At 36.0% G+C, this 16,070-nt stretch overlaps 1 protein-coding gene across 1 annotated transcript in view; it reads right to left on the reverse strand.

The window, feature by feature from the left end:
- Positions 1–1,957: 1,957 nt before the first annotated feature.
- Positions 1,958–16,070, reverse strand: part of SULT1B1 (sulfotransferase family 1B member 1) — a 28,330-nt gene continuing 14,217 nt past the window's right edge. Inside the window, exons 4-7 of the mRNA XM_002814819.4 lie at positions 8,996–9,122; positions 8,275–8,369; positions 5,359–5,539; positions 1,958–2,070 (exon numbers count right to left, since the gene is read on the reverse strand). Of these exons, the coding sequence (XP_002814865.2) occupies positions 1,958–2,070; positions 5,359–5,539; positions 8,275–8,369; positions 8,996–9,122 (516 nt within the window). The remainder of the gene's footprint in view (positions 2,071–5,358; positions 5,540–8,274; positions 8,370–8,995; positions 9,123–16,070) is intronic.

A 16,070-nucleotide genomic window follows, 5' to 3' on the forward strand; every position in this document is an offset into this window, starting at 1 on the left:
TACAGAATGGGAGAAAATTTTTGCAATCTACTCATCTGACAAAGGGCTAATATCCAGAATCTACAAAGAACTCAAACTAATTTACAAGAAAAAAACAAACAACCCCATCAACAAGTGGGCAAAGAATATGAACAGATACTTCTCAAAAGAAGACATTTATGCAGCCAAAAGACACATGAAAAAAATTCTCATCGTCACTGACCATCAGGGAAATGCAAGTCAAAACCACAATGAGATACCATCTCACACCAGTTAGAACGGCGATCATTAAAAAGTCAGGAAACAACAGGTGCTGGAGAGGATGTGGAGAAATAGGAACACTTTTACACTTTTGGTGGGAGTGTAAACTAGTTCAACCATTGTGGAAGACAGTGTGGTGATTCCTCAGAGATCTAGAACTAGAAATACCATTTGACCTAGCTATCCCATTACTGGGTATATACCCAAAGGATTATAAATCGTGCTGCTATAAAGCCACATGCACACGTGTGTTTATTGTGGCACTATTCACAATAGCAAAGACTTGGAACCAACCCAAAAGTCCATCAATGATAGATTGGATTAAGAAAATGTGGCACATATACACCATAGAACGCTCTGCAGCCATAAAAAATGATGAGTTTGTGTCCTTTGTAGGGACATAGATGAAGCTGGAAACCATCATTCTCAGCAAACTATTGCAAGGATAAAAAAACCAAACACCTCATTTTCTCACTCATAGGTAGGAATTGAACAATGATAACATATGGACACAGGAAGGGGAATATCACACACCGGGACCTGTTGTGGGGTGGAGGGAGCGGGGAGGGATAGCATTAGGAGGCATACCTAATGTAAATGACGAGTTAATGGGTGCAGCACACCAACATGGCACATGTATACATATGTAACAAACCTGCATGTTGTGCACATGTACCCTAAAACTTAAAGTATAATAAATATATATATATGTAAATGTTCCAAGAAAACATAGATCAGAGACCACACAAATAGATATAAGCATGTAATAATAAGTAGAAGGAACATTGGGTCAGGAGGGCAGAGTGGAGATTCAGCCTAGAGAGTCTTCCTTGGGCACCAGATTGGGAAATATTTTGCAGCGGTTATGATCATGTCTAGGATATTAAAGGTGCTATTAAGGTATCAAAATCTATTCAAACATAAGATTAAGTAACTGAAGTTCCCAAGTGGTGACCAGAACACAGCAGTAGGTGTTTTCTCTGAAGTTCAAACAGGTCTGTTGGGAAAAAGAGGACTCCCCATAAGAAGTAGGTCACAGCCCTCAGGGTTGCTTTTCAGAACAGAGCTCCAGTTCCCAGGTAAGAATCCTACAGAGACTATTGTAGGCGTTTGCCTTTCGGAGACTTAGACATTAGGTATGATATAGAAAAAACATTTCCAAAATCTGAACTACATGATCGGGGACATGAACTATGTTATCCAAATAGAGGCACTGCAGGAAGATGAGCTATGACTCAGAGAACAACTTGAAACTCGGTAGACAGCAGTGGAACACAGTGTCCTGGGTCAAATTTTCAGCAAAGGGAAATTGGGGCAGAGTTAGGAAATACAGTCTCATTATGAAAACAGCATTTCTTGGACCATGGTACTAGGGAGGGGAACTTAATTCTAAATCATAATATATGGGAGATTAAGTAAAATAAATCCCTTCTTTCTTATCAGTACTAGTGTAGAAAAAGGCAGGAAGAGCCTGTGGTTACATTGTTCCTTTGTTGCAAAAAGTTAACAATGAACTTTAGCCTTAGAGAATTTGGAACCTCAGAATCAAAGGAACAAAACTGGGATCTGATTAATAACATTGAAAAGAATCAACATATTAAAAGCATATTATTCTCCTTTATAAATTCATTTGATTGCCCAAATCAATTTGTAACTACCCTCTTTTCAATCAACTGCAGACAATCTCTTATTTCTTCAGATTTGTGATTTAGACACTTTAAATCTCTGTGCGGAATTGAAGTACAGTTTTGGACATTTCTGTCTTATAAATAGCATCAAATTTCTCATTTTGGGCCACGGTGAAGTAATTCTTCCAGTCACCAGCCATCCCTAAAGATAAATAAAAAAACATAGGAAAGAATAAAATATTTCCATAAGAAGAAATCAGTATATACCAAAGGAAAAGGTTAGAAGGCCTAAAGAAAGACCTTCCTTTTATTTGAATGAATTCCAACAGCCTTTAAATTGTATTAACCTTTAAATTTTTAAGCCTTTTAAAAATTGAATAATTTTTTCCATCTGGAAAGGTGGTTTATAACTAAATAGAGTCTGACATTTGAAGAGGCATTCTGAGAAAGACTAGTTTTCTTGTTTAAATTCCTGGGCTTTACAATAGTTTCCCAAGAGTGATAATTTTACTGTTTCTAATGGTCGTGGGTCATGAGATTATCACTGAGCACTTGGATCAATAGTCAGGCATATTTTATTTCATAAAGTAACTTTTGGAAACTAGACAAAAAATTAGTCATCAGCACAGCAAAACTGTGAAATAAAAAGTTGATAAGTATCATTTCCTAGAATTTATAAACAAGGATGCTATGATATGGAGATGATAGTTGTTTTTCCTAAATTCACTAGGCTTGTTCTTTATTTGTAATTTAGGTGGGAATAATAACATTAATATCAAATATATAACATCCTGGAACCGTGTTCTTTAAAGTAAATCTTTGAGGATAAAAATTTAAATTTAATCTCTCATACTTGGGTATTTATAAATAAGTTTTTGGAAAATGAATAAACTTTTAATGTACTGCCAGTATTTTTAGAGAAAAACATCTCACTATTTTATGAAATAGTAATACATCATATTAAATTACAAGCTATATTAATCCACAGTGGTTTGATAAAACTTCCCAGTCTTTTAAAAGAAAAACATTCCTATAGATATGCTTGTTTCCCTAGTTGTTACATTTTGTTCTATGTTCACCAGACGTCAATAGCTCTGGAATTCAACATAGGGTTGAATAAGGGTTCAACATAAACATATTGGGGCTAATGCATCCGTAAGGATGTCAATAAAAACAGAGGAGAACACAGATTTAAGCAATTAAAAGTTATATATAAATCATTCCAGTGATCTGATCTGCATGTAAATTTTATAATATACACAAACACATTTACTTCACAAAAGAACTTTTGATAAATGCTGGCCAAAGGCCAGGTTTTTCTGTTTGTTATAATTTAGGACATATGAATAAACATTGGACATAATCTATCCCACCCTCATAATAATAACATTGATTTATCTAATAAGGCATCTTTTAAGATTCAGTGTGCCTGGCACATTTGTTCATACTTAACTTCTTTCAGCATTCATTCATGCACATGCCCCTTGCACTACATTGTGAGCTTCTTGAGTCAAAGATATGTATCATTTACCTTAGAATCTTTTAAAGAATATGTGCTGTATATAGTTATTCATGAAGAAGTTTTTCTATATGCAAATTAATGAATGAGTACTCTAAATGTTTACTGGATACATCAGGGAAGGAAGGAAGGAAGGAAGGTCAAACTATTTAGACTAATAATACCTTTTACTTCTGTATTGTGAGAAATATCCTAAATGCTTACATATCATTTACCATAATCCTCCCCAGAAACTTTTGCCACAGGTTTTATTATATTATCTATTTTGCCAGTGATGTAATCAGAGCTTTGGCAGGTTAATTCATGTATTCAGCGTAATAGGTTCAGGGAATAGCATAGCCTGGATAAACCTCAGATCAATCTGACCACAAAAGTATGTTCTTAACCGCCTAGAGAGGGGATGTAAAGACTGCCTTCAATATTAGAACAGCAAGTGCATTTTTTCTGTTGAGGTTGGAGAAGCCATAGAATCCAAATACTGAGCTTGTCTTCTTTATGTCTACATCATAATTAGATGTCATGAAATGCCATCAATTTCCATATGATTTGAGATAAAATTGCTGGGAAATTATATTCAGGTATCTATCACAGTGAGAATTCACCATGTTTCATAAAGATTTATTTTCTGATTCTTCTACCAGGAAAAAGAATATATATGTACATGTACACAATTGACCCTTGAACAATACATACTTGCGCTGGCCAGGTTCACTTCTATGCAGTTTTTTTTCAACTAAAAGCAATAAAAAATACAGTATTTGTATGAGAAACCCACCCACATATTTGGAGTGCCAATTTTCATATAGGCAGGTTCTAGTATATTCAGAGGCAGAGTTCCTGGAACCAATCCCCCACATGTAATAAGGGATGACTGTCCATACACATACATTTACATCTGTGTATAAGCATACAGATAAGATATATATAAATCAGTCTTCTTTGCTCAAACTTATAATGCATACAATTTTTGATGAAAAATATACTTGCTTTCTTACTCTAGAAGTTATTTTTAATAGGTTAAATATATTGTTTTTAGAAAAGAAAGAGCATAATTTGAAAACACAAGGACTATTTGCTACCTTAATAAGCTAACAAACAACTTTTCAAAAAATTAATCATATTACTCAAAATTGGTGGTTTTGTTTCATATGTTAATATGCACAATACATTCCTAAGGTTATGCTTACTTCCTAGCATATAAATTGAAATTCCACCCCTCTCCCTCCAATTCAATCAAAGATATTGAAAACAGACCGTGGCATTATTAAGTGGATATACTAAGTGGATAACTTCTCGAAGTTATTTAAGTTAGTAATTTGTTAAATGTATTGTTATTATTAACACATTTTTGACATATATTATGTGTAATAAGCCACAATAAACAGACTACTTAAATGGAAGTAACGTATTTTAACAGTAAATGCCATATTCTTCTAAGTTAAATTTAGATTCTATGTTACTAATAGTTTAGACAGTATTTGCAGAGGGCTAAAACGTCTTATAAGGTCAAATAACAGTTTCTCCGTTTGGTGAATTATTTTTAATGCAGTTACCATGGTTTTCTAAGTGATATGGGGACTTTAAAGACTATGGTACTGTACTAAGTGAAATTAGTATTTCACTGAGGAGCAGAAGGAAGGAAGCTTATCTATGCCATCTTAGACAAAGATTTAAGGGAGTAAGAATGAGAAATTTGGAATTGCTCACATCAGAATTGCCAAAACCACTCTCATTTAGCACAGTAGTAAACAGAAGAGTAAATATTTATCATATATTCAAGGTATTCCAGTAATGGCTTTACATGCATTGTTTCATTTAATAACTTTGAATCTCAGCAACTTTTGGTGGTAGGCATTTCCTATAAAGCTTAAACAGGCTAAGAAACTTAGTAGAGACCACAGAACTAATCCTTAGCTCATGATAATTCATAAGAAAGTACAAAAGGGAAATTAAATCCAGCAAAATATTTACCTTTACGCATAAAAGGGGATTTGCTATGATCCATCACTGTAGTTGGTAGATGTGTATAATTTACCAAAGGATTGTCCTTCATCACTTCAAATGAGGTGTGATGGATGATCCTATCCAAGATCTCATCATTCAGGTTCTTCTCTAGAAATCTAATGATCTTCTTGATTTCCTCCTTTGGATTCTATTAGTGGGTAAAACCCAAGACAATAAACAAGTAACTCACACAATGTGAATATTTATGAAACATTTATAATCTGTTTTTTTAAATGTTGACTCTGAATAGTATACGAAATCCATATTTGTTTGGGTTTATTTTTCTCAATTTTTAAATAAACTAATCATAAAACATTAAAAATCAAGAATATCTGTTATATTTTCTGTGTCAGTCCTCTCTGACAGAAGAATAAGATCAGAACTTAAGGTGTGTCAGTGGTTAGAATGAGTAAAAGAGCAGACATGATGATAGTAGAGAGAAGCCCAAAATTAAAGATAGTAGTTGTGCTAGGAAAACACATAGATGGACAGGCAAATAGAGAACATTTTCTTTTTGGGGTCAAAAATATTTGGAGAATAATTTGGCTAATCCTAAAATATTAATGATGACAGTAGTCCAGGGGTCCCCAACCCACTGGCCGCAGATCAGTACCAATCAGTGGCCTGTTAGGAACTGGGCCACACAGGAAGATATGAGTGGTGAAAGAGCAACCACTACTGCCTGAGCTCTGCCTCCTGTTAGATCAGTGGTGCCATTAGATTCTCATAGGAGAATGAACCTTATTGTGAATTGAGTATGTGAGGGATCTAAGTTGCACACTCCTTATGAGAATCTAACTAATGCCCAATGATCTAATGAAACAGTTTCATCTGGAAACCATCCATATACAGCCCCCTTGCACCCTATTCATAGAAAAATTGTCTTCCACAAATCCGGTCCCTGGTGCCAAAAAGGCTGGGAACCTCTGTGTTGCTCTATAGACCAGTAGAAGTTAAAGCAGAGTCCTGGCTCTGGCTGAATCTTCCCCTGATCTGTTATTCTTTTACCTCACTTATTAGGAATTTATGTAGATACTCATAAACATGATGTAAATTACTGGACTTTTTTTCAAATTTTATTATTGATGTGTATTCTATAATTTTCTTCCATTATTGTTGTTTCATTAAACTTCTCTATAATATTATCTACAAATGATTGTATGGTAGAAAAAAATATTGTCTGTTAATGCAATGTATGTTGCAAGTTTGAAGGAAATTGTAAATATATGGATATGCTTAAAAAGGTAACCGGTTAGACTATAAATCAAAATGAATAAGTTTATTTGAATAAAGCATTTTAGCTAAATAAAGACAGAAATGGTCTCAAATGTTATGTGGGAAACAGTGGAATGGTTGATTTGGAATTTGAATAACAGCCAAACAGAGAGAATGTATTTCTTAGTCTTATGGAGAAAAGGGACTATTGCCAGAAGCTAAAATTATTATTTTCATAAAGCTTTTAAGTGCTGCTCTGCTGTCCAAAACATGAAGAGAGATATTTGTTAGAGAGCTGGAATAATTTTCTCTCTTATGAAGAATTTATAACTTATCTCTGGCTAAACAAGCTCTCAAGAGACATATCACTTTGTTACAGTAGTTTCATAAACCATGCAAGGTTTTGCAGCTGTGTGGTATGAGCAAATTAACATTAATACTCTCAAACCCTGTGTAAAGGGACAATGATAAGACATAGATCACAGATTCTTTATGGGATGTGGACAACTGTGATGGAGAATGAAAACTTGGGCAGTGAATAAAATCTCAGAGGATTCTTTGTGCTAAGGTACGAGAAACCCCTGGGAGTTTCTCAAAACTACCTAAAGCAAGTAATATTTCACATGGGGCCAAATTTCTGTGTTATGTAAAGTAGGATTAATGCCATTAAAGTTTTGGATATTACCACTCACTCATTTATTTATTGAAACAATCAATGATCCATGCAAGTAACCTTGAGCCCCTGTTTATGTTGTATGCACTGTATTAAGTACTGGGATGTAGTTACAAAGAAGACAAACTTTGGAATTTTCATTGTAGATCTGAAAGTATTCTAATTTGTATGTTCGGGCTTTTATAAGTAAGGAACTAATTTCAACATGTTTTCCTGTTGTGTGTATGTCTGTGCGTATTTGGCCAATTGAAGTAGAAGAGTTCCATAATGTGGCATGAAAATTTGTAGTTGTATTTAATTAATACTACTTCATACTAGATAGATGATTACAAGTTTCCACACTAAGAGTGAGGTAGTAAGGAAGTAAAGGAGGGAATCCTTTGAAAGATACAATAGGTACACTATCTGAACCAATTGAATGTGCAAAATATAGGAAACAAAGACAGTAAGAATGACTTTTATTGTTGAGAGAGAACAAAATAGTAAAAGTATTACATGTTGGAGAGAAAGAAAATAAGTTTAGTTTTGAGCATGTTAAATTTAATACAAGCATGGGCTAGAAAACCGAGGTAGAAGTGAAAATGCAGGAACAGATAAGGGATGATTAGCACATAAATAGTTGTGAAAACAATAAGCGTGGAAGGGGTAACTCAAATATAGCAAACAATTTTTAAAAACAATGTTAAAATATTAATGAGTAGATATCTAAGGATAACCATAAGCATGTGATATCCTGGTAAATATAGGAAATAATTGCAGAAGAAAGAGTGGTCAGATATAATGCAGTGGCTAAGAAATAAGAGGAATAAAAATAAATAATTGTTTTCACAATTAGAAACTCATTAATTATAGCAAGATTTGGGTAAAAACACATGGTGGATGGGCAAAGCAATCATCATTTTGGACTCGATAGACTAAGTTGGAAAGCAAATATCAATCTGTTTACAGCATGATGCAGTGGGGAAATTATCCAGAATCCATAACTACCGTTTTACCTCTTTCATATCTTCATAGTACAAAAAAAGTATTGGGTGTTCTTCCTTTTTCTTCCACCAGTTTTTAACATGAGTAAACCAGGAACCATAGGCCACTAAAACCAGATAAAAGTCTATTTTCATAAACATTCATTAAATTAAATATTTCTGTCTGAATAGTAAATCAAATTGTGAAAACATTTTGTGGAATTTAGTAACCAAAGGAACTGAGAATATGAGGACAATCTTAAAAAGTAAAATTAGCTATTTATGGATATATAAACATCAGATATTTTTTAATGTCAAGTACAAAGAAAGCATTTCAGACAAAAATACCTCTAAAAAGTTATACTTAGTCTCATAAAGAAGAAAACTATTATCTTACAAAGTACTCATATCAACTATTTACCTAAGTACTATAAATATGACATATGCATTAACAGATCTAACTAATTGCTTAAGCAAGTTAAACAATGTCTGTTGCGAGGAGAGACTAAAATGGATTTCTAGCAACCGAGAACAGATTATAGAATACTTTTCTATGCCAATGATTAATACTAGTTTTATAAATTGAAGGTCATAGTAAAAATATTAGATGCATTAGATTTAGTTTTTTAGATAATATTTGAACATACTTTTCACTAGATTGGAAAAATAAGTATTTTGAAAGTCATAAAAGTTATTGTTAATAGTATTATTAAAATAAAAAATACTTATCAATTTTAAGATAAAGTCCACATACCTTTTCCAGTTAAGAATTTCTCCAGATATTCTTCCCAGGTACCAGGAAAAGGTTGTAAATTATTCATTAAGTCGAAATGGTAATATGAGACTGAAACATCCTTGGCATTACGAGCCAGATAAATCATCTGCAGTGGGGGGCGGGGGTAGGAGAAAAAAATAAGATAAAGACACTTTGTTTAGGAAAAAATTAACCTATATGCATGTAAGATAGCAGAGTACTTTTTCAAATAGAAATTGTGGGCCAAGGAGGCCCTTCTATTAACAGCTAAAATATAGAATCAATTTAAGTGATTTTCAATACAGCAATGCATTTTTGAGATTAGAACCATTGAGCTATAGAGGTTTTGAAACAAAGATTTCAGTTTCTGGTCACTTGACACTGTGAAGCACAAATAGACCACTGTGGCTTCTGGAAGATCTGCAAGGTCCTAGAACACACATTATCAAGAAAATGACACTGTGACTAAAGAGGATACCAGCAAATTGAAAATAACAAAATTGTGGGAAAAAAAATAAAAGGTTTTCACTTTTCACTTCTACCAGTGAAATACCTAGAAAAATATTAAGTGCTGATAAAAATATATAGAAAGGAAAAGAAGATAAAGATATTAAAAGGCATTAAAATAAGTTTGGGGGCATCCAGTTCAGAAACTAGAAGGTATAAACTCACTATTTTCTACTTCCCTACTCTTTTTTTTTTTTTTTTTTTTTTTTGAGATGGAGCTTTGCTCTGTCGCCCAGGCTGGAGTGCAGTGGTGCGATCTCAGCTCACTGCAAGCTCTGCCTCCCAGGTTCAGGCCATCCTCCTGCCTCAGCCTCTGGGGTAGCTGTGACTACAGGCGCCCGCCACCACGCCTGGCTAATTTTTTGTATTTTTAGTAGAGACGGGGTTTCACCATGTTAGCCAGGATGGTCTTCATCTCCTGAGCTCATGATCCGCCCTCCTCTGCCTCCCAAAGTGCTGGGATTACAGGCATGAGCCACCGTGCTCAGCCTTTTCTATTCTTAATGTCACTAAAGCCCTGGAAATTATTCAACATACAATGATACAAGAACTCTAAAAGCATACTGGATAAAGAGCTGAGTAATGCCAATGTGGTGAGTTCCTCCTAGGTGTCCTTTTTATCTCCTATGCACTCTTGGATTGGGCAGCAAAAAAGACTGTTACCTGGAACCATTTACAGGCATACACGAAACAAAAAAAATATCTAGAAAAACCTACTCTTCCTGGTCAAAGGATTAGGAAAGAGGAAGCCCAACAGAAACATAGTGGAGAATTCCAAACTCTGCTCCACACCCGGTTCTCTGTAGGTGAACTAACTCACTGCCAGTAATGGCAATGAAGTACTGGGCCATTCAAACTCCTGCGATATAAATGGGGCTTCATGGGCAGTCCCACCCATTCACAGTGATGACATCAGAGAAGCCCTGTTTCTCCCAGGCCCCAAGGCTTCTCTCCAGTTTTCAAAAAGTCAGCTAACAAGAGCAGGAAGTCCAGGAAAGTACCTTATACCCCTTTTATGTGGCATCAGCAGGGATGGTACAGTATGTCCAGCAGCCCCAGAAATCAAGCAAGAAAAACAAAACAGGTGAATCAAATGTTAAATTATCTGACAAAGATTTAAAGTAGCTATCATAAAACAGCATCAACATTCCATTAAAAGTTGTCTTGGAGGGTGGACCAATCATCCCCCACACCTCAAAAGGAATATCAAATTTGCCAACTACCTACACAGAGAAAGTACCTTCATAAGAACCAAAAATCAGGTGAGCACTCACAGTACCTAGTTTTAACTTCATATCACTAAAACAGCCACTGAAGATGATAGGAAAGACAGTCTTAGAATTGCTATTTCCATGCCTCCCCCATCCCTTGGTAGCAGCTGTGTGGCATGGTGAGAACCTGTGCACTTGGGAGAGGGAGAGCACAGCAATTATGAGACATTGCATTGAACTCAGTGCTGCCCTGTCACAGTGGAAAGCAAAACTAGACTGAACTCAGCTGACAGCCTTCCATGAAGGAAGCATATAGACCAGTCCTATCTAGAGGGGAATCACACATCCCAGTGGTAGAAATATGAGTTCCAGCAAGCCTCACCACCATAGGCTAAAGTGCTCTGCACCTGTAAATAAACTTGAAAGACAGTCTAGACCACATGCTTCTAGACATGTTCTAGTGCTGAGATGGCCTCAGAGCCAGTGGACTTGGAGGTTACAAGACACACTGAGACATACAAGACTAAGGGACTGCTTGTGCCACCCTTCCCCAAACTCCAGGCTGCACAGTTGGTGGATTCAAAAGAGATCCCTACTTTCCACTTGAGCAGAGGAGAGGGAAGAGCAAAGAGGACTTCGTCTTACATCTTGGATACCAGCTCAGCCACAGTGGGATAAGGTACCAGTATGAGTTATGAGGCTCCTATTCACACAAATATATATACATATGGTACACCCACAAAAGTTAAAAATTGAAAAAAAATTTAAAACAAATGAAAAAATAGAAAAGAAATTTGAGTTATATTTGTAAAGTTAAATATATGGAAATTATAGATCTGCAATGTATAATAACTGAAATAAATAAATAAATCACTAGATGGACCGAATAGTGTAATGGCAATGTTAGAGGACAGAATCAGCGAATATAAAGGTATATCAATAGAATTTACTTAATGTTAACAACACAGAGAAAATAGAATAAAGACAATAAAGAGAACCTTAGGAACCTGTGGGACAATAACAAAAGGCCTAACATTTGTATATTTAGAGTTACGCAATGATAGGTGGACGAGTAAGGAACTGAAACAGTATTTGGAGAATTGGTGACCCAAAACTTCCCATAAATGTTGAAATAAAAAAATCAATATATCTAAGAAGTTGTGTGAACTCAAAAAAAGGAAACAAAAAACTATGTCAAGAAACATCATAAAAATACTTCTAAAATTTAAAGATGAATAAAACTCTTAGAAAAAAAGCCAGATATACAGCACATTGCATAATAAAGATCACCAATTCAAATGACAAGTTTCTCATCTAAAACCATGAAGGCCAAAGGGAAATAGCACAGTAGTTTTTCAAGTGCAGAAAGTAATATATTGTCAATTCCAAATCCTGTATCCAGTAAAACTGTTCTCAGTCAAGAAGGGGAAAAAGACATTCTCAGAAAAAGGAAAACTAAGAGAATCAATTGCTAGCAGACCTATCTTATGAAATAGCTAAGGGAAGTTCTCCAAACAGAAAGAAAATGACAGTAGAAAGATGAAAACTTTAGAAAGGAAAAAGAAAAAGAGAATGGGTAAAAATAGAAGTAAACATAATAGCTAATCACTCACCCAATGCATTTCTTAAGTCATATTTTACAATTGAGGCAAAAGTTACATTATCTGATGTGGTGTTCAGTTTATGTACAGGATCACTTGGGACCATTGTGTTGAAAATACGGAGATAGTAAAGGGGCCTAAATGGAAGTAAGGTACTTACACTTCACTTAAAGTGAGAAAATGTTGACACCATTAGACTGTGATGAGTTATGTATATTTATGGCAACAGCTAAAGCAGTCACTAAGAAAACTATACAAAAATATATTCAAAAATATTATAAATAAACAAAAATGAACTCCAAAATGTTTAGGTACAACAAAGGAAAGGAAGAAAAAGAAAAGAAATGAGATACAAAAAGAATAAACAAATAACGTGGTACATATAAGTCCTAAAATGCCAATAATGTCTTTATTTATTTATTTATTTATTTATTTATTATTTTTAACTTTTAGGTCCAGTGGGTGCATGTACAGATTTGTTGCATATTTGTCTGTCACTGGGGTTTTGTGTACAAATGATTTCGTCACCCAGGTAGTGAGCATATTACCTGATAGGCAGTTTTTTGACTTGTACCCTCCTACCACCCTTCACGCTCAATTATACCCTGGTGTCTATTGCTCCCATCTTTGTGTCCACGTATACTCAAGGTTTACCTTCCATGCGTAAGTGAGAATATACGGTATTTGATTTTCTGCTCCTAAATTAATTTGCTTAGAATAATGGCCTCCAGCTGCATCATGTTGCTGCAGAAAACATGATTTCCTTTTCCTTATGGCTGTGTAGTATTCCGTGGTATATACACACCACATTTTCTTTATGTGCTCCACCATTAATGGGGATTGTATTAATAAGTTTTCACTCTGCTATAAAGAACTGTGTGAGACTAGATAATTTATAAAGGAAAGAGATTTAATTGACTCACAGTTCTGCATTGCTGGAGAAGCCTCAGGAAACTTACAATCATGGCAGAAGCAAAAGAGAAGCAGGCACCTTCTTCACAGGGTGACAGGATGGAGTCAGTCCAAGCAGGGGAAAAACCAGACACTTATAAAACCATCAGGTCTTCTGAGAACTCACTCACTATCGTGAGAACATCATGAGGGAAACTGCCCTCATGATCCAATTACCTCCACCTGTTCCCTCCCATGACACATGGGGATTATTACAATTCAAGATGAGATTTGGGTGGGAACACAGAGCCAAACCATATCATTCTGCCCTGGTGCCTCCCATATCTCATGTCCTCACATTTCAAAACACAATTATGTGCTTCCAACAGTCCCCCAAAGTCTTAAATTAATCCAGCATTAACCCAAAAGTCCAAGTCCAAAGTGTTATCTGAAATAAGGCAAGTCCCTTCTGCCTATGAGCATATAAAATTGAAAGTCAGTTATTACTTACTAGATACAATGGGGGTACAGGCATTGGGTATAGACACCCATTCCAAATGGGAAAAAAATGGTTGAAACAAAAGGGGCTAGAGGATCCATTCAAGACAAATCCAATGGGGCAGTCATTAAACCTTAAAGTTCCAAAATGATCTCCTTTGACTCCATGTCTCACATCCAGATTAGGCTGATGTAAGAGGTAGGCTCCCATGACCTTGGTCAGCTCCACCCCTATGGCTTTGCAAGGTACAGCCCCTCTCCTGGCTGCTTTCACAGATGGTGTTGAGTATGTACAGCTTTTCCAAGTGCACAGTGCAACTCTCAGTGGATCCACTATTCTAGGGTCTGGGGGATGGTTGCCCTCTTCTCACAGCTCCACTAGGTGATGCCCCAGTAGGGACTCTGTGTGGGGGCTACACTCCCACATTTCCCTTCTGCACTGCCCTACCAGAGGTTCTCCATGAGAGCTCCACCCATGAAGCACACCTCTGCCTGGACATCCAGGTGTTTCCACATATGGTTTGAAATCTAGGCAGAGGTTCCCAAACCTCAATTCTTGACTTCAGTGCACCCGCAAGCTCAACACCATGTGGAAGCCGCCAAAGCTTGGGGCTTGCACCCTCAGAATCCACATGGCCCAAGCTGTACATTGGCCCCTTTTAGCCACAGTTGGAAGGTCTGGGACACAGGTCACCAAGTCCCTAGGCTGCACATAGCAGGAGGGCCCTGGGTCTAGCCTGTGAAAACATTTTTTCTTCCTAGGCCTCTGGGCCTGTGATGGGAGGGGCTACTGCAAAGGTCTCTGACATGCCTTGGAGACCTTTACCACATTGTCCAGGTGATTAGCATTTGGCTTCTTGTTACTTATGCAAATTTCTGCGTCAACTGGCTTGAATTTCTCCCCAGAAAATAGGTTTTTCTTTTCTACTGCATCATCAGGCTGCAAATTTTTCAAACTTTTATGCTCTGCTTTCTGTTGAATGCTTTGCCACTTAGAAATTTCAAAGTTCCACTGATCTCTAGGGCAGAGGCAAAATGCTGCCAGTCTCTTTGATAAAGCATAGCAAGAGTGACCTTTACTCCAGTTCCCAACAAGTTCCTCTTCTCCATCTAAGACCACCTCAGCCTGGACTTCATTGTACATATCACTATCAGCATTTTGGTCAAAACCATTCACTAATTTTCTAGGAAGTTCCAAACTTTTCCACATCTTCCAGTGTTCTGAGCCCTCCAAGTCTCTAGGAAGTTCCAAACTTTCCCACATTTTCCTGTCATCTTCTGAGTCCTTCAAACTGTTCCAACCTCAGCCTATTACCCAGTTCCAAAGTCACTTCCAGATTTTCTGGTATGTTTAATAGTAGTGGCCCACTACCTCAGTACCAATTTACTGTAGTAGTTCATTCTCACACTGCTATAAAGAACTGCCTGAGAATGGATTATTTATAAAGGAAAGAAGTTTAGTTGACTCACAGTTTCCTATTGCTTGCGAGGCCCCAGGAAACTTACAATCATGGTGGAAAGCAAAGGAGAAGCAGGTATCTTCTTTATTGGGTGGCAGCACAGAGGGAGTTTTAGCAAGGGAAATGCCAGGCACTTATAAAACTATCAGATCTTGTGAGAACTCACTCACTATCATGATAACAGCACAGGGAAACCAACCCAATGATTCAATTACCTCCACCTGGTCCTGCCCTTGTCACATGAGGATTATTACAATTCAAGGTGAGATTTGGGTAGAGACACAGAACAAAACCATATTAGGCATCTAGGTTTATTCCTTTGCTATTGTGACTAGTGCTATGATGAACATACAAATACATGTGTCTTCTTGGTAGAACAATTTATATTCCTTCAGGTAACTACTCAGTAATGGGATTGCTGGGATTCATGGTAATTCTGTTTTAATTGCCTTATTTTTAAAAGTGCTGTTCATGTCTTTTGCCAGTTTTTAATTGGGTTGTTTTCTGCTCATTGATTTAAGTTCCTTATAATTCTGTATATTAGATCTTTGTCAGATTTATAGTTTGTAAATATTTTCTCGCATTTTCTATGCAGAAACTATTTAATTTAATTAGGTCCCTCTTCAACATTTTGGTTTTTGTTGCAATCGCCTTTAGAGACTTAATCATGAAACCTTTTTCAAAGCCTATATCGAGAATGATATTTTCTAAATTTTCTTCTGGGTTTTTATAGTTTTTGGTAATATATTCAAGTCTTTAATCAATCTTCAGTTAATTTTTTTGTATATGGTAATAAAGGCTCCAGTTTCAATTTTCTTCATACTACTAGTCATTTATCACAGCATCATTGATTGAATAGAGTTATTTCTTCATTGCTTATTATTGTCAACTTTGTTGAAGATCAGCA

Source organism: Pongo abelii, chromosome 3 (genome assembly GCF_028885655.2).
Source record: "Pongo abelii isolate AG06213 chromosome 3, NHGRI_mPonAbe1-v2.0_pri, whole genome shotgun sequence".
NCBI lineage: Eukaryota > Metazoa > Chordata > Mammalia > Primates > Hominidae > Pongo > Pongo abelii.